General features: G+C 50.9%; 1 protein-coding gene across 1 annotated transcript in view; it reads right to left on the reverse strand.

Moving 5' to 3' along the window:
- The window catches only part of GALNT14 (polypeptide N-acetylgalactosaminyltransferase 14), a 215,447-nt gene that overhangs the window by 25,235 nt on the left and 168,128 nt on the right, over positions 1-22,084 (reverse strand). The window contains exons 4-9 of the mRNA XM_061210706.1: positions 19,131-19,198; positions 16,975-17,040; positions 16,726-16,847; positions 9,534-9,621; positions 8,676-8,760; positions 6,035-6,138 (exon numbers count right to left, since the gene is read on the reverse strand). Of these exons, the coding sequence (XP_061066689.1) occupies positions 6,035-6,138; positions 8,676-8,760; positions 9,534-9,621; positions 16,726-16,847; positions 16,975-17,040; positions 19,131-19,198 (533 nt within the window). The remainder of the gene's footprint in view (positions 1-6,034; positions 6,139-8,675; positions 8,761-9,533; positions 9,622-16,725; positions 16,848-16,974; positions 17,041-19,130; positions 19,199-22,084) is intronic.

The raw sequence follows: 22,084 nt of genomic DNA on the forward strand, positions 1-22,084 counted from the left end.
ACACCACCTCTCTCCTCTCCCGTCAACCTCACCTTTAAACCATGTTAACCATTACTATTTCCTTCATAATGTTGTCACTTCAAGAATATTATCCCCCCCACTTTTGATGTTCCCTCTTAGTAATTTCCATCCACCACCCCCCACCCCGCTCCTTGGATCCAAATCCCCACCTGTTCTTGTTGTATTTGGAGCTGAGCCCCATACCCCCCAGCCCTGCCATTGCGATAGCCTTGACACCCATTGTGAGAGTCCTGAATAAAGTCTTTCTTACCATTTTAACAAGTGTCAGAATAATTTTTTCTCTAACACGGGGATTAGGGCGGGGATGTATTTTGGTGGAGGCCCTTCCCCTACCACGGGGATCACTGTCTCCACTTTAAAGACTTAGAAACAGTGAGGTAAAGCAACTTTCCCAAGGACACACAGCTAGTGATGACTGCAGGATTCAAACGTAGGCCTGTCTGATTCCACAGCCCATGTTGACACACAGGAGTGTGCCTGCCAAACCTGACACAGCCTGATGTCCTTGACAGTGTTCTGGGGATGGGGGAGCTGGTGGTGGCAGCTTCTCTCTGGGACCCTCATCTCTCTCCTCAGCGCTGTCTTTTGTATCTGCTATGCTTTAGAAACCCCCCATTCTAAATCCAGAAATCCCATACTCTCCCTTCATATATGTGCCAAGGCCTCCACTTTGGAAAGGCACACCTCCTACCCCGCCACTTACACACACACACACACACGCACGCACACTTTTACTGGGCAACAGGTTCCTTTCACCTCTAAAGACCAAAAGCTAAAGTGAGTAGATGTATTAGATATTTTCCATGTATCCTGTGTTATGAAAATTGGAGTTTAAACATCCAATTTTAATGCAAAGCAACTTCTGAAAAATAAAAGGCTAAAAGCCACATTTCCCTAAAGCCTGTTGCTATGCTGAACTGCAGATGTAATTATCAACACTTCAGCTCCTCTTAGAAACGCTTTGTGCGAATGATTGCACCAGGGTCGGGCTGCTCGAGTGCATAGCGGGGGTTGGCTTTCAAGTGGCCGCTTGGGGCCACTCCCAGCAGATGAAAGTGAGATGGGCGGGCCAGGCAGCATGCCACTGAGGATGGTCCCGGTCACCCTGGACAGAGCCTTGTCCAGTGATCTCATGGACTTCTGTGCTGTGAAATCAAGTCAGTGCAACAAAGGCAACTATGTCTGGAACACACAGAAATCCCATGTCTTGGGAAAGGAAAGACATCTTTACCTGCCATTGTTATTCTCCACAGGCTCTGTTTAATGCATGGAGACTGATTTTAAATGGAGCCTCAGAGTTGTATACATGTGGTCCTTCCCACCCTGAACCCCCTTCCTGGTCAGTCTCCCGCTTTGAACACACATTCAGCAAGCAGTTTCCACCGCTCCAGGCATCAAGGTCGAGAAGTTGGATGAGTGTTCTTGTAGGTGGAGGGTGGAGGGCACAGAAGAGAAAACAGACAAATACACGAGAGGACCCAGTACCAGAGTGGTGAGGAGAGCAGGGTGCTGAGGGGAGTGGGCAGAGGGTGGGCAGGGAGGGTGTCCTAGTCCTGGGGGAGGCCAGGCAGCCCCAGAGCTGTGATCTGTGGCCATTTGGCACTTGGTGGAGGATGGAGGCTGGGTCTCTGTAGACGGCTGGGTGTGTCCGGGCAGCGCAGGAGGGTCTGTCAGTGCCTCTGGACTGAAGGCTGGGGAGGTGGGCAAGGTCAAGGAATGGTGTGGGTCTTGTCTTTAGGACAAGAAGGGGCCACAGGGGGTGCCAGACCCGGGAGGGTGGGAGAGATTGGCATTTCCAAGAGCACTTTGGCGGGAGTGTGTGGGGATGGCTGTGAGGGGAGCAGACTGGAGGTGGAGAATCCTTTAGGAGAGTGAAAGGGGGATGGACATGAGTGATGCTGAGGGGAGAGGATCTTCAGGACTTGGAAGCAAGGGGCCCTCTTGCCACACACTGGAGCTGGGATTTTTTACTCTGACATGCAGATTCCTTTACCCCTCTTCACCATCTGCCCTTTGCAGGTGGACAAATGGGACCTAATCAGACTTATAAGCTTTTGCACAGCAAAGGAAACCATAATAAAATGAAAAGACAACCTATGGACTGGGAGAAATATTTGCAAACGATGCGACTGACAAGGGCTTAATTTCTAAAATATACAAAAAGCTCATACAGCTCAATATCAAAAAAACCCCAAACAACTCAATCAAAAAAGGGGCAGAAGACCTAAATAGATATTTCTCCAAAGAAGACATACAGATGGCCAACAGGCACATGAAAAGATGCTCAACATCACTGATTATTAGAGAAATGCAAATCAAAACTACAATGAGGTACCACCTCACACTGGTCAGAATGGCCATCATCAAAAAGTCTACAAATAATAAATGCTGGAGAGGGTGTGGAGAAAGGGAACCCTCCTACACTGTTGGTGGGATTGTAAGTTGGTGCAGCCACTGTGGAGAACAGTATGGAGACTTCTTAAAAAACTAAAAATAGAACTACCACACGACCCAGCAATCCCACTGGGCATATAACTGAAAAAGACAAAAACTCTAATTCAAAAAGATACATGCACCCCAATGTTCATAGCAGCACTATTCACAATATCCAAGACATGGAAACAACCTAAATGTCCATCAACAGATGAATGGATAAAGATGTGGTATATATATACTATGCGATATTACTCAGCCATAAAAAAGAATGAAATAATGCCATTTGCAGCAACATGAATGGACCTAGAGATTATCATACTAGGTGAAGTAAGTCAGACAGAGAAAGACAAATATCATGATATCACTTATTTGTGGAATCTAAAAAACATATATAAATGAACTTATTTACGAAACAGAAATTGATTCACTGACATAGAAAACAAACTTATGGTTACCAAAGAGGAAAGCGGAGGGTGGGGGAGGGATAAATTAGGAGTTTGGGATTAACATCCACACACTACTACATATGAAATAGATAACCAACAAGGACCTACTGTATAGCACAGGGAACTATCTTCAATATCTTGTAATAACCTATAATGGAAAAGCATCTGAAAAAGAATATGTATGTATATGTATAACTGAAACACTTTGCTGGACACCGGAAACTAACACAGCATTGTAAATCAACTATACTTCAATTAAAAAAAAAAGCACTGTATGTTCTGGCATGTAAAATGCTAAAAAAAAAAATCCAGAAATGACTTTTAAAGTGCTGGGAGCTGGCTATAGTATAATGGAATGTTGGAATTGGAGAAAACAGTGTTTCCTGTGATAGCTGTCTGCAGTGCTTTTTTTGTGATTTAAAAACTTTTGTGATGGATTGTAAAATGTCTCTCCCACACCTCTCCCGAAGCCCCTCCCTACTTCCCTGGTCCAGTCAGCACTTGGTGATGCCAAACCACTGGGAAACCAACAAGAGGAGATCACCCTGGATGTGAGCAGGTGTGTGTCAACATTGCTATAAAGGGAAGGTACTGCTCGGTTGGACCAGAATGTGACATCATTGAAAATAACATGCTGCCTGCCTCCACACGTGGCTGCCACGGAAAGGAAGGATCACACATACTTTGTGTGGGTCAAGAGGGCAGAACAAGGCCTGACTGATGGAAGCTGGGCTTCGACTTAGAAGAATTTTCTAACAACTCAACACAAAAGTTCTCAACAACAGAACTTACCATACTGTGAAGCAGCAAACACATCATCGTAAGTAGCATTCGAGCAGAGACTGGATGACTGCTGTCTATCAAAAGGGCTGCAGAAGCCCTATTTACAATAGCCAGGACAGGGAAGCAACCTAAATGTCCATCAACAGATGAATGGATAAACAAGATGTGGCGTGGCACATATATACAATGGAATATTACTCAGCCATAAAAAGAAACGAAATTGAGTTATTTGTAGTGAGGTGGATGGACCTAGAGTCTGTCATACAGAGTGAAGTAAGTCAGAAAGAGAAAAACAAATACCGTATGCTAACACATATATATGCAATCTAAGAAAAAAAAAAAAAAGGTCATGAAGAACCTAGGGGCAAGACGGGAATAAAGACACAGACCTACTAGAGAATGGACTTGAGGATATGGGGAGGGGGAAGGGTAAGCAGGGACAAAGTGAGAGAGTGGCATGGACATATATACACTACCAAACGTAAAATAGATAGCTGGTGGGAAGTAGCCGCATAGCACAGGGAGATCAGCTCGGTGCTTTGTGACCACCTAGGAGGGGGGATAGGGAGGGTGGGAGGGAGGGAGACGCAAGAGGGAAGAGATATGGGAACATGTATATGTATAACTGATTCACTTTGTTATAAAGCAGAAACTAACACACCATTGTAAGGCAATTATACTCCAATAAAGATGTTAAAAAAAAAAAAAAGCGCTGCAGAAAGGATTCAATGTACAGGAATAAAGGCTAGAGCACATCAGGAAGAATCATGAGAGGTACTGTGAACGTTAGGTCATCTGATGGGCTCTGCCCAGAAGGAGAGAGATCTTGTCCCCATTGAGAACGCCAAGGGTGTACCCGGCTCCAAGTTCTCCCAGGCTGGTGCAGGCAGATCCCCCCTCAAAACCCACCCCAAAGACCCCCATGGCATCCCAGGACTGAGTCCTAGTCAGGGGATTTGGTTTGGTTTGTGGGAACTGGGATTTTCTGCTTTGTTTGCTGAGCTTCCAACCTGGCCCCCACATGGCAGGACACAGACTTTTCTGATAGATTTCTCTACACTGCCCAGTTTAGGAGAACAGATGCTGTGGGTCAGGCCAACAGCCATAAATTTCCAGGAAATAATTCTTAATGACTGAGGAAGAAAGCCATAACGCATCCTGGAGACAGGGACAGGAGAAAACAGGGGCAGAGGACAATGCACGGGATTACCGCTAAACACCAGGACGAGCCCCATGGATCCTTCTCCTGGCCTGCGCCACTGCTCGGGGAGCCCATGCCAAACACGCTCCCCGGTACCCAGAAAGGGGAGGGGGCCCTGACACCCCGGACTCTTCTTCTTCCTCTCTTGCGGTTTATTTTTTTATTTTTTTAACATCTTTATTGGAGTATAATTGCTTTACAATGGTTCTCCTGCGGTTTTTCAACAAATAGTTACTGAAGCCTCCTTTGTGGCAGGCACCATACTGGGCAAGGGAGATAGCCGTGAACAAACAGACCAAATCCCTGCCTTGTGCAGCTTATATGCTGGTCATCTCTTAGGTCTCACCTGCTGGAGGGAAGAAATGGTAACTAAAGTGTATTGTGTCCACATGGTGCCCAGAGATTTTACAGACTTACCTGAACGGATTTCCACAACAACCCCCAAAGCATCCCTGTGTTACACTTTTAACACACGAGGAAACTGGAGGGTCAGTCATTGTCATCATCTAGATGGGATGGGTCTCCGACTACTTTCTCCTGTATCTGCACATGGCAGCCCTACACCACTGTGGCCACACCTGGCCATCTGTTTACACAGTTCTGGAACACGTAACCCAGCCCCTCCCCCCTCCCCCCTCCCCCACTGCTTTCTCTGCGCGAAAAGATAAGGGCTTCTGTAGCATTCACCCAGACCCTCCTCATTAACCCAGTGCCGAGTGCCATACGCCTAGACCAGCCAACAGATGTGATCCAGATGTTAATGGCGTTGCTGTCCATCCTCCTCCTCATCCTTTTTATCCCCAGTCTCCTTCCAACTCCAAATTCCCAAGTTCAGTACTCCCAGCTCAAGCCTGCCTCTGACCCTCAGACTTGGTGCTCCTCCTTGGTCTTTCCAGCTTTTGCATCTCAACTTCCCCCTAATGGTCCATCTGGGCGTGTTTCCCTGGTCTGCAGCATCCGTGTGGCCCCATGGATAAATCCCCTCCTTCCCTCCGCCCTCCCAGCAACCACTCCTCTGGCGCCCCATGTGGTCTTCCCCCAAAGGAGTGACCCGCTCCCCATCTCCCTGGCCCTCATCCCAGACACATGTGGTCCAATGACACGGAGACCCCCGCCCTAGCCCCTGGATGCAGAGACAGCGACTCACCGAAGTTCTCCCCGCCCCAGATGTCCATGTCCATGTCATATTTCCCCAGGTAGTCGAACCAGGATTTGTCCATCACGAAGAGCCCTCCAGCTATGATTGGTGTCCTGTGCGTTTGGAAGGAAAAGCAGGAGGGTCAGTCGCGGGAGGGGGGCTGCTGCCGTGTTCTTCTGTCCTGGTGGTCCTGATCGCGAGGCCACATTCTTCCCGTTTCCGCTCCTCTCCAGAAAGACCGACACATTGTCCACTTGCCTCACACAGGAACATGCCCCAGGGCTTTTCCCTTTGACCGTAAATCTCCTGACCCTGCAGACAGGCTAATATGCTCGTCCACACACCTCCTGTGGGGCAGTCGGGATTTGCTCAGAACCCCGGCTGTTCGGAGGGCCTGGGGAGACTCTCCCCGGCTTCTCCCACAGGCCCTGTCCAGCGGGGCTCTCCCGGGAGCTCCACGACAGGGAGCGGGGACCATGGGCCACTGACCAGGCAGAGAAGAGGGGCTGCGGCAGCACCTGTGAACAGCACATCCATTTCTTGAGACTGGACTCTCTCTTCTTTTTTTCCCTCTCTTTCCTTCTGCTCTAGATTGAGTTATATCCCCCGAAAAACATGTTGAGGTCCTAACCCTGAGTACCTCAGAATGTGACTTTATTTAAAAAGGTCTTTACAGAGGTGATCAAGTTGAAATGAGGTTATTAGGGTGGGTCCTAATCCAATAGGACTGGTGTCTTATAAAAGGGGATATGTAGTTGCAGAAACAGACATGCACAAAGAGACGACAATGTGAGGAGACACAGAGAGAAGACGGCCCTCTGCCAGCCCAGGAGAGGGTCCGGCACAGCCCTCAGAAGAAAGCAACCCTGCCAACACCTCCGTCTTGGACTTCCAGCCTCCAGAGCTCAAGACAGTATGTTTCTGTGGTTTAAGCCACGCAGCCTGTGGTACTCTGCTGCAGCAGCCCTAGTAAACAAACACGCCCTCATCTTCATTCTCTTTCCTTGGGGTCCTCTCCCAAGCTCCCCTCCCCTTGACCACTGAAAGAGATTCCAGAGAAGCCACTTGGAAAGGAAAGGGCTGCAGAGTCCAGCCAAGCAACCCGATAAGCACAAGGACGCATGTCTGCAAGAATCAACAGCTCGGGTGGGGTGGTGGCAAGCCCTCCGGGACCTGGCCCCTCATTCAGTGGGTCCAGAGGGCGAAGGGCGTTTTCTTCTATGTCAGACAGTTAGTTGACGGGGAGCAGGTCAGAAGCTCAGTCTCCCGATGCCACGACACCCTACTATCCTCTGGGAAACACTCGTCCTCTGATGAGCAGAGATATTCCCACAAGAAGAGAACCGGCCCCGAAAACCCTACCCCTGGGACAGAGAAGGGAAACCCAGAGGCAGCTGCATCATCACCGCCTTGTCCTTGACTTTGTCCAGGTCCACTGCCACATCAGACACTTCTGGCAGCAAGTAACCGAGGCACTGGTGTGTGCTGCATGGCCCTGAGGATGGTGAGAAGGTTCTGCTCTCCCTTTAGGAGCGAATGGCACTATCTGGCATGCCACGTGGCTCCAACCTCCCTCTCGGCATCACTCCAGATCATGAAAGCTGGAGGAGGGAGGAGGGGCTGGCAGGTAGATGCGACAGAGGTCCCACTGCAAAGTTCTCCCAATTCCCACCGTTTGTCTGAGTGTCACCACTCAGCTCTTCACAGCCCTTTGAGTCTCAGTTTGACTTAAGTTAGTTCAATGAAAATGATCAAACATTTACTCTATGGCAGGCCCCGAGTTGCAGAGGTGCCCCTGAAGAGCCCAGAGCACCCCTGCAACCCCGGCAGGAGCAATCCCCGTCCCGTGGTCTTCTCTCCACATCCTCAAGCACTTGCTGGCCTCCTGACGTTCCACTGGAGGCAGGAAAGTTTTAGCTTGGAGGTTCCCAGCAGGTCTGGGACACGTGCACCCTCCAGTCTTGGGAACACTGAAGCCTCACACACGATGCCTACACCGCTGGGTGGACCCCTGTGCTCTACTCTACGCCGAGCCCTCAGATGGGCCTGAACCCCAGGCGGCCATCTGGCCACTGTGCTGTGGGTCACAATGGGGTCTGGAAGTGAGAATGTAGATGAGGACAAAGCCATCTGCAGCACCGCAAAAGCAGCCCAGGGCTGATGCCCCTGTCGTGTTCTCACGTGGGACACAGCAGTCGTGTGTGTTAGTACATAGCAGTGGCCATGCCTTGACAGCAGCTTCCACTTACAGCAATGGCTCACTCGACCTGCCTGGGCTGAATCCTGACATCCAGCACCTGAGGGCTAAGGAACCATCTTTTCCCTTGTCAGAGGCTCAAATGGACCATCTGGGACCCTCCAACGTTTAGCTGGAAGCGTACGTATTGACATGGCATGTGCGTGGGTGGACAGCACTGGGCAAGTCCTCAGCACAGGTCTCCACCGGCCCCCATCCCTTCAGCAGAAGTCTCCACGAGGATGCAAACCTCCTAAAATAAGGGCAAAGGCGGTGCTGGCCTGGCAAAGGGTCCTCTTGGTTTCTGCCCAATCGTTTGAGCACCTCACATGGACTGCTTCCCTACACCACGTGACAGTGGGAAGGGCCAAGTGGTTATGAATCCGCCCGCCCCTGACCCTTGCCCTGACTCACCTGATGGGCTCAGTGGGGTCCAGGCGCTGAGCTTTCTGCTCTGGTGTGAGCTGCTCCCATTGGAAGTGGAGGCTCCAGTCAAACCCTGAAACACAGCATCCGCATGGCTCACTTGGTCTCTCTGATGTACCTGCAGACCTTGCTCATTCTGTCCCTTTACTAGAAGCTCAAGAACGTACCCAGTTTCCCAGGTGGTCCCAGGGATAACAGGTCTCAACCAAGCTGGTCGGCAACAGAGCTGCCTGATTTCCCTTCCACGGCTTCCTTCTTTCTCTACCCCCTACTGCCTCTCTGAGCCTTCTCTGCTGGGCGGACTTAGGGAACAAAGGGCACAGGATAAAGAGTGGGAGTTGACAGAGCCCAAGAGTGGGACCCAAGGGGGACATGATGGACAGTTATGGAGTGTGGCCCTTGGTCAAGCGTCTCGGGAATGGGGGGGGTGTAAGCAGGAGGTCTGTGAGGGGCTGAATCACCCTAAATCCGTCTTGAGGAGCCAGCACTCAGCCCTGGGCAGAACTGTGGTAGGCCTCGAGGAGAGGGAGGCACCCAATGCTGAGATGCTGGAACAATTCAGGCCCCACACTGGAGGGGGGCCCTTGCTTCCCTCGAATCCTCAGGCCCTGGAGTGACCCCATGTTGGAGCTAGAGCTCAGGGGGCTGGGAGTGACCTGCCCCCTCCCCGGCCCTTCCATTCACAGTGCCCATGGTGAGGGCCACCCTGGAGCTACTGACATTACAGGATGCAGGGCTGGAGGTTCCAGACAAACCACTAGGAGATTTTTCTCACTTTCCCCCTTGGCAGCAACGACTAGGAGAAAAACAAAGTCCTTACTGGGCAAGGGCGTTAGCCCCACTCACCCCCTCTAAGTTCCGTGGCCGACTCGATGTAGTTGAAGGTGTCCAGGTGGATGATATCGATCACGGGGCACACCACCCGCGTGTAGTCCTGTAAAACAGAAGGCCTGCACGCTCAGATGGCCATAAGGGAGCCAGGCCGGGGCTCGGTAGGGCCTTGCCCTGGGAGGGCCAGAGACTGGGTTCAGGGCCTTGACTGAGAACTTTCCTCTCTGGATCTCAATGTTCTCATCTATAAAATGGGCCAACAGACACGTGACCTCTCTAGTTACGATGCCTACAATGCTAAGAGCCTTTCCTTTACTTCTGGGCGCCTTCTCATGGCCATGTAGTCATGATGGAGACACGGGGAGGCTGGCTGGAGCGTGCTGCACACTGAGAAAAGGGACATCAGGAAGAAGGGGACCCCTGAAGTCCTTCAGTGCCACAGGGCTCTCAGGAGGCAGAGGACACAGTCAGCCAGGAAGGTGGCCTCGAGCCTGCAGCTCCAAGAAGCAAAGCCACACCTCCACAGTGGGAATTTCCCAATACTTAACGTCTATGCCTATGGTTCACGGGCAAGTTGATGCGTAGCATCTCCAGAAATTCCTAACTTCAGTCGTCACCTGTGATAATCAAGTCTGTACCTCCAGCCCTGACTTTGCTCCTCACTTCCAGACTCGGGTGGATCCAGTACACCGCCGGCCCCTCCATGTGGATGCACACAGCCTTTCAGTGGTGCCCTCACCATCTTCTCCCCACACACGCTCCTTCCCTTGGTTCCCTATTTCTGTCAACATATACCCCCTTCCTCCCCAGCACTAACTTAAGAAGCTACACCTCTGCGCATCAACTGGATCAATCCTGCCGACTGTTACACTAAAACTGCTTTTCTGAATGGATGCTGACTCTCCCTTATCCCCTCGAGCCTGGCGAACACGGCAGTGGACTCCCAGCTCCTCCCCACCCTCATCGCACCGCTTTCCCTTTCATTCTACAGGTGGCTGACAGGGTTGTCTTTCAAATCTCACTCTGTAGCTCAACAGCTAAAAACTTGAACTGCCTTGAAGATAAGGTTCAAACTCCTTAGCCTGGCATCCAAGACCATCAAAAACAGGCCTGTTTCTAGCTTTCCGGCTTCATTGCTTGCTACTTCCCCCAGGCTACCCCGCTGATAAGCATCAAAGTCATCCAGGGGATAGTTTCAAAATCTGCAAGACAAATTCACCAGTTCTTGGGGGCCGTCAAGGCACTGCATATGTTTTTAAAATGTTCCTTGATTCTGGATGAACACTCCCGTACTGGTATGCAGGAGGGGAAACTGGGCTCCCATGGGCAGGATAACTGAGCTGTGACCAGGAGACTCAGTGACTGAATGGGAATCCAGCAGCTGGGAGGAGACAACAGGCCTGGGCCTACGAGGCAGGACCACTTTTCCAATCCTTCGCACCTACCACCCCCGGTCAGCATGGGCAGGAACTTCTGTTTCTCTTGCAGTCATTTAATGTCCTGATTCAATCTCTCCCATAAATAAGGCCGTCTTCTAATTTTAAGCTCAGATTCACTGAGCACCCGCCTTGACATTCACAGACTTAATCTGGCCCTTGGCCTCCACACACAACTCATCTCAACAGTGACAAGGTGCCTCTGAAGCCAACTGGCTCCCGTGGAAGGAAATGCTCATTTTCAATTCATTGCTTCCCCCTCTGGGATGTGCACAGATGCTTCCTGTACAGCACCTGCCCAGCTGCCACAGTGCTCTGGGGCCACTGTCACCATGTGTCCGTGTGTATATACACACTGCATGCATGCACAGCCATCCACCACCCACACCAATATCTCCACAGAGACACACCCCAAAGACATTCTCCTGACTTGAATTCTGAAATGTTCTCAGAAGTTCAGAGACTGATCTTCTTCTGTGGGTCTGACAAAGTCCTCTTTTTGCCTTTGTCTGCTGAGTTTGGGCCTCTACAGCTTCACTGAGTCTTTAGGTAAAAACCCTTGTGCCATAAAGGATTAACCTAAAGATACGTTTAGCCATTGCCCAACTCCTGAGAGGTAGCTTCTAAGCCCTTGGCATGTTCTGCCTATAAAAGTGTCTCTGTTTACCTGGGACCCTGGGGTTACATCAGATAGTCTATGCTAACGATGAGATTTGTGGTGACGGCCTTGGGTCACGGGGTGCCCACTCAACTTGACCTCTGGAGGGGCATGGAAACCATGGCGGTGATTAGCCACATCTATGTGACTGACCTCCAATAAAAACCCTGGACACCAAGGCTTGGGTGGGCTCCCCTGTTTGGCAACACTCCGTGCATGTTGCCACACATCCTGGCTGGGGGAAGCAAGTGCTGCCCGCACACTAGCACTGGGAGGGGACAACTGCACGATCGTGCCTGGAACTGCCCCCATGCACCTCTTCCCGCTGCTGATTTTAATCCAGATCCCTTGGCGGTAATAAACAGTAACCTTGCGTGTAGCATCTTTGCTAAGTTCCCAGTCCTTCTAGTGAATTATTGAGCCTGAGGGTGGTCTTGGGGACCCCAAACTGCAATCCCGTGTCTTTTTTAATCTTTCCTCAATATTTGGAAACTGCAAGGCAAAATAAAATGCTGGTTGCTTACCTTGGCCACAGGCTTCCCCAGAAGAAACCCATGGGCTCTGCCTCCAGGGCTATGACAGACTCTGGGGTACTCTTCTGTAAGTTCTGAGGGTTTCTGTCCTTCCACAACTCGGGTGTGACAGCTGCTTGGCTCAGAGTCATGGAGGCCAGATAGGCAGAGAGGGATGTTTGGGGCTAAGTGCTGTGTGGAGCCAACCTTAAGAGGGGGCTGCAGGAGACGTTAGACATGACCCCTCAAAGACAGGACACAAACCTCCCTGAGTGACCCTGGGGGTCATATCTGCTCCACTTCTGTATCCCTCAGCCCCAGGCCAGAGCCGGCTGGGCAGCAGGTGTTCAGCTGGCATTGGCTAAAAGAGGGCAGCTATGAACTCTCTCTGAGGATGCTGTCAATGGCTAGAGGCAAAGCAGGTGGATCAATTACAGCTGAGCAAGATGGCCTCTCCTCACACAGGCTCAGGGATGGATGGACTCTCCATAAAGATGCCCTGACCCACTGCAGGTCCCCACCTGTGTGCTCCAGTGGTTTTATCTTTAAGGCTAGGTCCACAGGTAAGCTCAAACGGCAGCTGGTGAAATCCCCGGCAGATCCAGAACAACACGCACTCCCCCTCCCCGACACAAATCCAAGCCCAAGCCCCACTGAGAGCCAATGGCCATCAATCACCCCTCCAGTCATACCTCTCTTCTTCCTCCACCATCTCATATAATTAAAGCCACACTGTAAACGGGCAATCAAAAAACTTCTAGAGACGACCATTCACTCATTGCATCCACCAGCATCACTGAGCACCTACTATGGTTTAGGGACTGTGGATGGTACAAAGATGAATAAGACCTTGCTGTCTAGGGAAGGTGGTGGACAGAAGAGCAGAGGAGTACAATGTGGGGTCTCTGTTAGCCTGGAGGGAGGGATGGGGGAGCAGGAGGGGGGCCAGGGACCTGGGTTCCCATTCTGGTTCTGACATCTAGAATACGTTTGACCTTAAGCAAATCAGCACACTCTGAGGAACTCTGTTTCTTCATCTATGAAGCAAAGGCAAATTATAATTTGCAAAACTCTCCTGCTTTCCTAACAGGGCTTTTGGAAGGAACAAGAAAGGAAGCATGTGAAAGGGCTTTGAAGCATATTTAAGCCATTATTTATATCAATTTGCCACATGCTACAGGGATTGAAATTTCTTAAAATCTTTTTTTCCTACTAAAGGAATATGTAGATAAGGGTGGCAGGGAAGAAGCCTCTGTTTAAAAAAACTTAACAACTTGGTGCTTGTTTCAAGTATCATCATGTAATTGAAGGGAAGGAAGGGAAATCAAGGAGATTTTCCATGTGGAAAACACCAGCTGAGGACAGCTTCTGACAGCTCAAGCCCAACCTCTTTCTTATCTCTTTCTATTTTTGAAAATCCCAAACTCCAATTACAGCTTAAAACTTCCACTTCCACTCACAAGATCAAATCACGTTTTACTCTGAGATGAGACACATACGAAGACACGTGGAAACAGAGGCTGACACACGCCCACACTCCCCATCCTGAAGGGGATGTCTCAGCAGAACCATCTCGTCATCAAGAGTCGGGGTCTGGTGAAAACCTCTGCAGGTGAGGGTGGGACCACAGTCTGGGGTTTGTCTGAGCAATCCTCTGCCATGAAAGCTTTAGGTCAGACAGTGGTGGGGACCGGGAGCTTGGCCTGGGGGGCTGAGCCCACTCTTGGGGCCGCATGACTCCTATAGGAGGATTGCTGTGCAGGGATACACAAGAGAGCATTTTTTCAAAGAGGGCTTCAGAGATGGACTCAGCGCCACGGGGAAGGAAAGGGCCTCCAGGTTCATTAAGGCTGCCCGAGGAAAGCATCCTGCAGGGACACATCAGCCTGGAGGTCCTTATAGGTCAAACACCGAATTACCACACAACCCAGCAATTCCACTCCATGGTATGTACCCCAAAGAATTGAAAGCAGGTACTCAGAGGAAAACCTGTACACAAATGTTTGCAGCAGCATTATTCACGATGGTAAAAAGGCAGAAACAACCCAAATGTCCATCAGTGGGTGAGTGGATAAACAACATGTGGTATATACTGTGACGTTGTGATATGAAAAGAAATCTGAATTTAGCCTTTGTTCCTCCTAAAACTCTTGGAATTTCCTGACCGACTGGGGGTGACAGGAGTATCTTTTGTTCTCATAATAAGCCTTTTTCACTATATCTGAGTTTATACTAATGAGGTGACTCTTGGAGGAGGGGGGGCTGGTTCCCAGAGGAACCAACCATGTGATTAAAGGGCTGGAAATTGCAGCCCCACGCCCAACCCCCTCACATTCCCTTCTCCATTTGCCCCCCATCTCCAAGGAGAGGAGAGATGCTGGAGATTGAGCTCAACCACCAATGGCCAATGATTTCATCAACCATGCCTATGTAAAGAAACCTCCACGAAAACCCTAAACAACACGGTTTGAAGAGTTTCCGGGTTTACTAAGAATGGACTTGAGGACACGGGGAGGGGGAAGGGTAAGCTGGGACAAAGTGAGAGAGTGGCATGGACATATATACACTACCAAATGTAAAAGAGATAGCTAGTGGGAAGCAGCCGCATAGCACAGGGAGATCAGCTCAGTGCTTTGTGACCACCTAGAGGGGTGGGATAGGGAGGGTGGGAGGGAGGGAGACACAAGAGGGAAGAGATGTGGGGATATATGTATATGTATAACTGATTCACTTTGTTATAAAGCAGAAACTAACACACCATTGTAAAGCAATTATACTCCAATAAAGATGTTAAAAAAAAAAAAGAGTTTCCGGGTTGGGGAAGAAAGCAGGGTGTGGATTCCTTTTCCATGGTCCATCCCAACTCTCCCTCGAAACTCTGCCCAAAATAGGTGTTCGATAAATGTCTGGTAGTTAACTTAGAGGCACGAAGTGAGCCCGTTTTCCTCCTATTCTAACCTTATCACCTCCTGTTGCATCTAGTTTCATATTATTAACATTTCCAAACACTGAGCACCTTACTCTGTGACCACAATGAGGTGATTGGTGCCGCCTTGGGTTTGTCATCTGTTAAGGGAGACAGAGAATTAAACCCAGAAAAGGAAATTGTAGGGCTAAGTGGGCAATTCTTGCTGGGAGTGATCCCAGCTGGCCACGCAGTCAGGAAAGACTTCCTGGAGGAGGGGAGACATGGGTGAGGCCCTGGAGAGCAAGGGGGTTGTGGAGAGGAGGGGAAGGGCATCCAGGGCCAGGAAGGGCTTAGAGGGAGATGAAGCAGTGGGCATGTCGGGCACGGTCAGGGAGGAGGAGCAGTCTAGCTTTGTAAGAGTGTTAGACTGGGGAGGCTTGCTGCATTTGTAGACGGAGCACAAAGGGAGGGGAGGACGTGGAAGGGCCTCCAGCGCCGGGCCAAGCCCCTCAACAGAATGGTCTGCTCATAACCGACTATGTCTCCATCCAGACCTCTTCACCTGGTTACATCACACACTTATACGAGCCCTCCCGATCTCAGAGAAAGTGGTCACGGGATGGGTTTTAACATCTAGGCCCAGGTGTGGGAACTTTGTACACCCACCGAGGTTCTCTCAACGGATGAACAAAGTTGGTAAGGATTTCTTAGTACTCTGAGCAGTTCACACATCTCAATTCTTTCATCCTCTGAAAACCGTCATTTTGCAACAGGAGTCAAGGAGCCACCTTGAAGAGTGAGAAGGAAATAACCACAGCACAGGGGAGACGCTGTTGAGGCAACACTGAGGTCCCTGGTGTTGGCGGTACCAGCTAGGAGATATCAGCCCAAATTATATGATTCTCCCGGAGGCTGTATCCTCACCTGTGAAATGGGTATGTTAAAAATACCCGGCTTCCCACTTCACAGAGCAGCTGCAGGAGACAGTAACTCAGGGAGGAAATGAACAGCATAAATGCTAGTCACAGACACTGGCATCTAAGCACGCAGTGCTTTCTGCAGATCAAGGCAGGGGAGGGGTGGATGGATTTTTGGGAATATAAAATAATGATGGGAAAATTTAAAAAATTTTTTTTAAAAATTTCAAGAGGAATAACTGAGACCCAGAGAGAGAAAGCAGACAGAATTCCAGAGTAATTTAAGGGCAGACAGAGGCAAGGAATTCAGGTCTCTTAGCATCCACCCCCCGCTCCCACCTTGGCCTTTGGATGAGGGTGACATGTGGCTGGAGATAAGTCAGAAGCCTCAGGATTTGCGTTATGAGGCCTGGTTAATTCCACTGCCTCCTTTTCACAAATGACACTCATAAGGACTCCCTTTCTGGAACTTTCTAATGTCTGCGAGAAATCGTTCTGGGCAGTCCTCTTGGCCAGGAAGGTGCATGTGTCATGTACCAGCCATCGGCAGCCCCACCTGCAGGCCTGCTGTGGGTGACAGTGTGATGCAAAGAAGAGGTCCTGGGCTTTGTTCCACCGCTGCCTGCTGGGCGACCCCGGGGAAGGCCACTCTCCCCCATTCTCCTCATCTATAAAATGGGGACAGCAATCTGTCCCACCCACCCCCCGAGGGATTGAGGGCATACGTGAAGTCCTGAGCTTAGGAAAGTGGGGGGCACGGAACCCACCTCGCTCACCTCTTTGACCCTGTGCAGCAGGGGCTGGAGCCAGTCCCTGTTCACCTCACAGTGGCTGTCGAGAAAAGTCAGGGTGGTGCCCTGGGCAGCATCAGCACCCCGGATCCGGGACCGCACCAGACCTGCAGGAGGGACAATCGGCCGAGTGGGCGCCAGCGTCGCTCCATCGTCTGGGACCACACAGAACACACGCCCAAACGCATCCCACCTCCACCCCAACCCCGGCCCCGCCCAGCAGCACAGACCCACCTTGCCGCTCATTATTGCGTAAGCATTTCACCTTGGGTAGCTTGATGAGCTCTCTGCAGTCCTCGGCTGCAAAGACAAGAGGTCACGTGGATTGAGCGCCTGGGGGTGGAGGTGAGCCGGCGGAGTAGGTGAGGCAGCTCTGCCTGCCATCCCCGCCCCCAACTGCGGTGTCCTGTCTTGATGCCAGGGTGTTTGTGGGCTTTGGAAGGGGCTGACTGACCACAGCTAGCAAAATACGACGTGGCCCAGTCTGTGCAAAGTGGCCGCAAGGGGGCCACTTTGGAGCAGGTCAGTCACACAGTGGCACCTGCGTACTTGCTGGAACACTGCCAGATGGGAAATCTTGGCATGGTCACCTGGGGACATTTCTGCCTTTTTATAGATCATTCAAAGCATGATCAGATTCCTATTCACTTACGCGGGGCCTGATAAAAAGCTGCTGGGAGGCCAGAGAATGGATGAGACAAATTCTGGAGTTTCCTTTCAGTTCATGGACTCAATACAGGAGACCCTACTTGTTAGGGGATCCGTCTGGTGTATCCCGTCACCCAGAGCTGGTTCAGCTCTCCACCATGCAGGCAAATGTGCTGGGATAGGCAAGAGACCCATCCTAGGCACTCACCCTGGGTCGCCCTGGCGTGCCTGCCTGCCCTAGCACTCCTTGGCTCTGCACTCCACATCATAAGTTTTGATTTTGCTTCACTGGTTGGCCAACCTCAGCCTCTCTGCTTGGGTCTAGACTCTACAGAGTGACCACAAAGACTTACAGGGGCTTCCTCGGAGCCAGGTGCTGTTCTAAGCACTTCAAATATGCTAACACGTTCATCCTTATATAAACCATATATATCATTGTTATCTCCATTTTATAGGCAAGGAAACTGATGCGCATAGAGGTCAATAATTTGCCCAAGGCACACAGCTAGTATGTGAGTCAGTGACAGGTCTCGGATTTGAAGCCAGGCAGTTGGCTCCAGAGGCCATGCTGTAACCACTAAGCTATTCTGCTTCTAAGTGAATCCAGCAGCATTCCCATCTCCAGCCTCAGTGCCAGCTACCTCCCAGCAGGACGAGTGTCTCCCCAGCTCCAACCCCTTTCTCACTAGGGAAGGGAGATCAGATCACTGAGTTTCAGAACTCAAGTCTGGTCTGATTACCCTGGATCTGGTGTACAACGCCCTTGTGCATGACTTCCAAGGTCCTGAGGCTGTGTCAGAGGTGTGGGTTTCCAGCCTTCCTACAGCAGACCCAGTGTGGTAGTGGCTCCGATGCCCAGCTTCCAGCATCAGGGCTGGTGGGGAGAGACTCCACCCTTCTGGGACTCGGAGCTGTCCCCAGTGGCCATCACCTGCTTCCCCTGGTTTGTCACTGGGAAGAGGCGGTTCTGCCTGCATGTGGCTGACTGCCTGCAGCAGCACTGGGGCTGAGATGTCAGCTCTCGGAAGAGGAGCCAGCACTATCCATACTTGAAGTGTAACAGTGCTTCTGCGATGATCGTACCTGATCGTCAAACTGAACACACAGGTGTCTGAAACCTCCCACGTGCTTTTCTCGGGGAAAGTGGACTTGGATTGTGAATTTGGGTGGGACCAGGTTCTTGGACAGGATGACTAGGGGATGGTAATGACCAGTGGTTGGAAGGCTGGAAGGCAGCTGCTCGCTGTGTCATGGCCAAGTGATGGGATGTCCCCAAAACTGAACCCCCCCTCTCCATGAGTCCTGCCGTGGGAATGAAAGGAAGAGGGTAGGTGGCCTCAGCTCAGGCTGGTGGATTATCAGAGTATACGAGTGAGGGATCTCTAGTCATGGGTCCTGCTTCAGGGCTTGGGGTCTCTTTGAAGGTATGGGGTCTCTTTGAGTCTAGGAATGTAGGTTGGGGCCAGGGACACACATGCATACACACACCAACCCCATCAAGAATCTACTGAATTGATCCGGTTAGATCCTCAAAGACTCATGGCAGAGAACCCAAGACATTGTTTCTCAAATGTAAGGTTTATGTACTTCTTGAGCCCCGCCTGGACACTCAATGTCTTCCAACCTACTACAAACCCAAGCTTCTTCCACCCCCAGGGAACCAGTGGCCTCACCTCTGCTGGTTACACAGGGGCTGGGAACAGACATTTGCGTCCACAGCACAGGAGAGCGATGGTACTTACGGTCATTGCTGAAGTCATCGACTAATATGATTTCCTGGAGGAGATTCATAGGGGTGCGGTTTAATATGCTGTGAGAATGAAAGAGGAAAGATCATTATGACTTCCAGCGGCAAATACGTGTATCAACCTGAGCTTTAAATAGACACCACTGCATTTGAAGAATAAAACTCAGAACAACCGAAAAGCTTTGTCCAGCCACACTGCTCACCTGTGAGCCACTGGGATACGACTCTGCTGTGTCTTAGTGAATATCACCACCACCCCCCTAGCACCCAGAGATCCACAGCCACCCTCAACGACCCTCCCTCTCCCCGAAATCCTGCATCACATCAGTGACCAAGATGTGCTGGTTTTCCTTGAAAAATATCACTCAAATCACCTTCACCTCTTATACCTCCAACCTGATCCAACCTCTTTTGCCTGTTTTTTTTTCAGTAGCCTGACCTGTCAGGCCATCCTCCCGTGACCTCCAGAGTGAGCTTTCTGAAGCATAGATCTGATCTCCGATCGTGTGACTTTCCTCACTAATGCAAGTACATAGGTTGACAAAAGGCTCCCCACAATCTACACCCCAAACCTGCAGCATGCTCTTCAAGGCTTTTCCCAACCTGGAGCCAGCCCTCTTCCCAGCCTCCTCATGCCCAGTGCCTTTATCTGGAGACATCCTGCTTGTTACAACCGAGAGCCATTCTCCTACTGCTGCCACAGCGTGAAATGCCTCTCCTGTGCCACAAGGATCCATTCAAATGTCACTTCCGCTCTAGCGGCTTTCCAAGCCACTTGGTGAGAATGAACTGCTTCCTCCTCTGGGTCCCTCAGCTGTTTGTATCTGAAGCTTCCTGCGGCTCTCACGCCAGCCTGACTCCAAGGGCTGGTTTCGTTGGTCCATCAAAATGGCCACCTCCCCGGCAGCAGGGGCCTTATCAAGCTACTGTCTGTACTGCCAGAGTCCAGCTGTGCCTTGGCCCATGACCATGCACTCCAGGGATGTTTAGTGCACACCTACTATGTGCTGGGTGCTGGGTATATGATGAGGATCAAAGGAGATGTGAGCTCTGTGAGAACCTTGTGGTCTAGGAGCTACTTACTACAGGCTGTGTAATCTTGGGCAGGTTACTTTACTGCTCTGTGCAGTAAAGTATTCCCATCTGTATAACAGGGATAATAATAGTACCTATCATTCACAAGGCTGTTGGGAGAATTAAAGGAGAATGTTTCTAAAACATTTAGCACAGTGTCTGCTGATAACAGTGATAAAAAGGGTAGCAATTATTACTGTTTTGTGCACCAGTGGTGATTTTTGAATTGACTTCATTTCCTCTCCTGTGCTGTGGATCTGTACCCACAGGGCAAGGTTAGGTTTCTGTGTTCATTCTGGGTTTCAGGCCTGAGATGGCTGGATCCTGCTTCTCCTGAACATGCCAAACTGCATGGGTCCTCAGAAACATTCCTGGGCCACACCACCCACCGTGGGGCACCCAGCGCCCTGCGTGTACTGAGGACGGGGCTCAGATGGGCGCTGGCGGAGGCGTGTGTGCACCTGAGCCCTGCTTCTGGTGAGCTGTCCTTTCTAAGGAGTATGCAGAGACTTTCCAGGAGGAGAACTTCGCCTGGAGCTACCTTTATTTATGAAACCTTAGTTCTCACCATGGCAACTAGTGTGAGGGGGAGAGAGGAACCCCGACCCCAAGCCCTGAGCCTGCTGTTGGGAGGTGGGGACAGGGAGGGCACGAGGTGGTGGGAGGGAACCCTCGCCACAATCACCCGAAAGGAAACACACCAAACCCAACAACCAGCCCTCTAATCAGAGAGGGATGGGGAGAGCGAGGCTGAGAGAGAGGGAAAAGTTGCTGGAAGAATACCCTCTAATGAGGTTTGATTACGGCTGTAGCTTCTGCACGCGATCTCCCCAAATCCCTGCCGGCTCTTTGAAATTCAAGAGTTCTCTTCTGTGAACATCAAAAGGTAAATCGCGTGCAGCTCTGTGCTGGTTGAACTGAGAGATGATTAGCGAATAAAAAATGTCCAGGGTTTAAAAAAGAAAAAAAAAAAAAAAGAATGAAATCGTCAGCGGTAAGTGCTAATTACACCATTTCCTGGTGACACCTGGCTGGTTTTTGCTCCTCTAAAACAGAGCAATTGGAGTGATGGTAGGGGCACTGAAAAAGTGACTCGGGGCTGGGAGGGCCTGAGATGGGCAGGTGCTCTGGGTGCCTGGGGTGGCTGGAGAAGGAGACAGGTCAAGTCCAGCCCAGGGGACCTGGCTCGGCTCAGATGGTCCCCCTGGGTCCTCTCTTCTGCACACCCCACCCTCATCCCCTGGACCCTGGTGGCTTCCATCTCCCTCCTTTGGTCTCACCAGTTCTCTGGCAGGACAACTCACCAGTCCCTCCACAGCCAAGCCGACCCTCCCTTTCCTCCATGGCCCGGCGTTTTCCTTGCTTCACCCCCACTGCACTGTTCTGCGCCCTTTCCTTTCACAGCCTCGCAGGGGACTGAGCGCTCGCCTCATGGGCGCATCGGGGTCACACTCGTCCTGGGAATTATCCCAGAACTGAGTCTCCTATCCACAGCTCGCTCTCTGCCAGAGGGCGGCTGCCAGCAGCGTCTACACCTTCTACCCGCCGCGCCCTAACCATGGGGCCCCCCGGAGCCCCCTGAGAGATGGCAGGTACAGCAGCGTGGGAGGCCGGGCAGCCTCTACCATCTACTACTATGCGATCCTGAGCAAGACACCGGGCAGGTCCCAGCCTTCATTTCCGTCTGTAATTACATTTTCCTTGCAAAGGCAGGTGATGTTAGTACTTGACCTACTTCACAGGCTATTGTGTGTGTGAAATGAGGAAATGTATTTGAAATTGCTTTGGGAACTGCACGGGGCTATAGGCAGGCAGCGTTTATCAGACGTTCCATAAATACCAGTTGAATGAAGACCTGAGGCCGGATGACAGTTG

Source organism: Eubalaena glacialis, chromosome 14 (genome assembly GCF_028564815.1).
Source record: "Eubalaena glacialis isolate mEubGla1 chromosome 14, mEubGla1.1.hap2.+ XY, whole genome shotgun sequence".
Lineage (NCBI taxonomy): Eukaryota > Metazoa > Chordata > Mammalia > Artiodactyla > Balaenidae > Eubalaena > Eubalaena glacialis.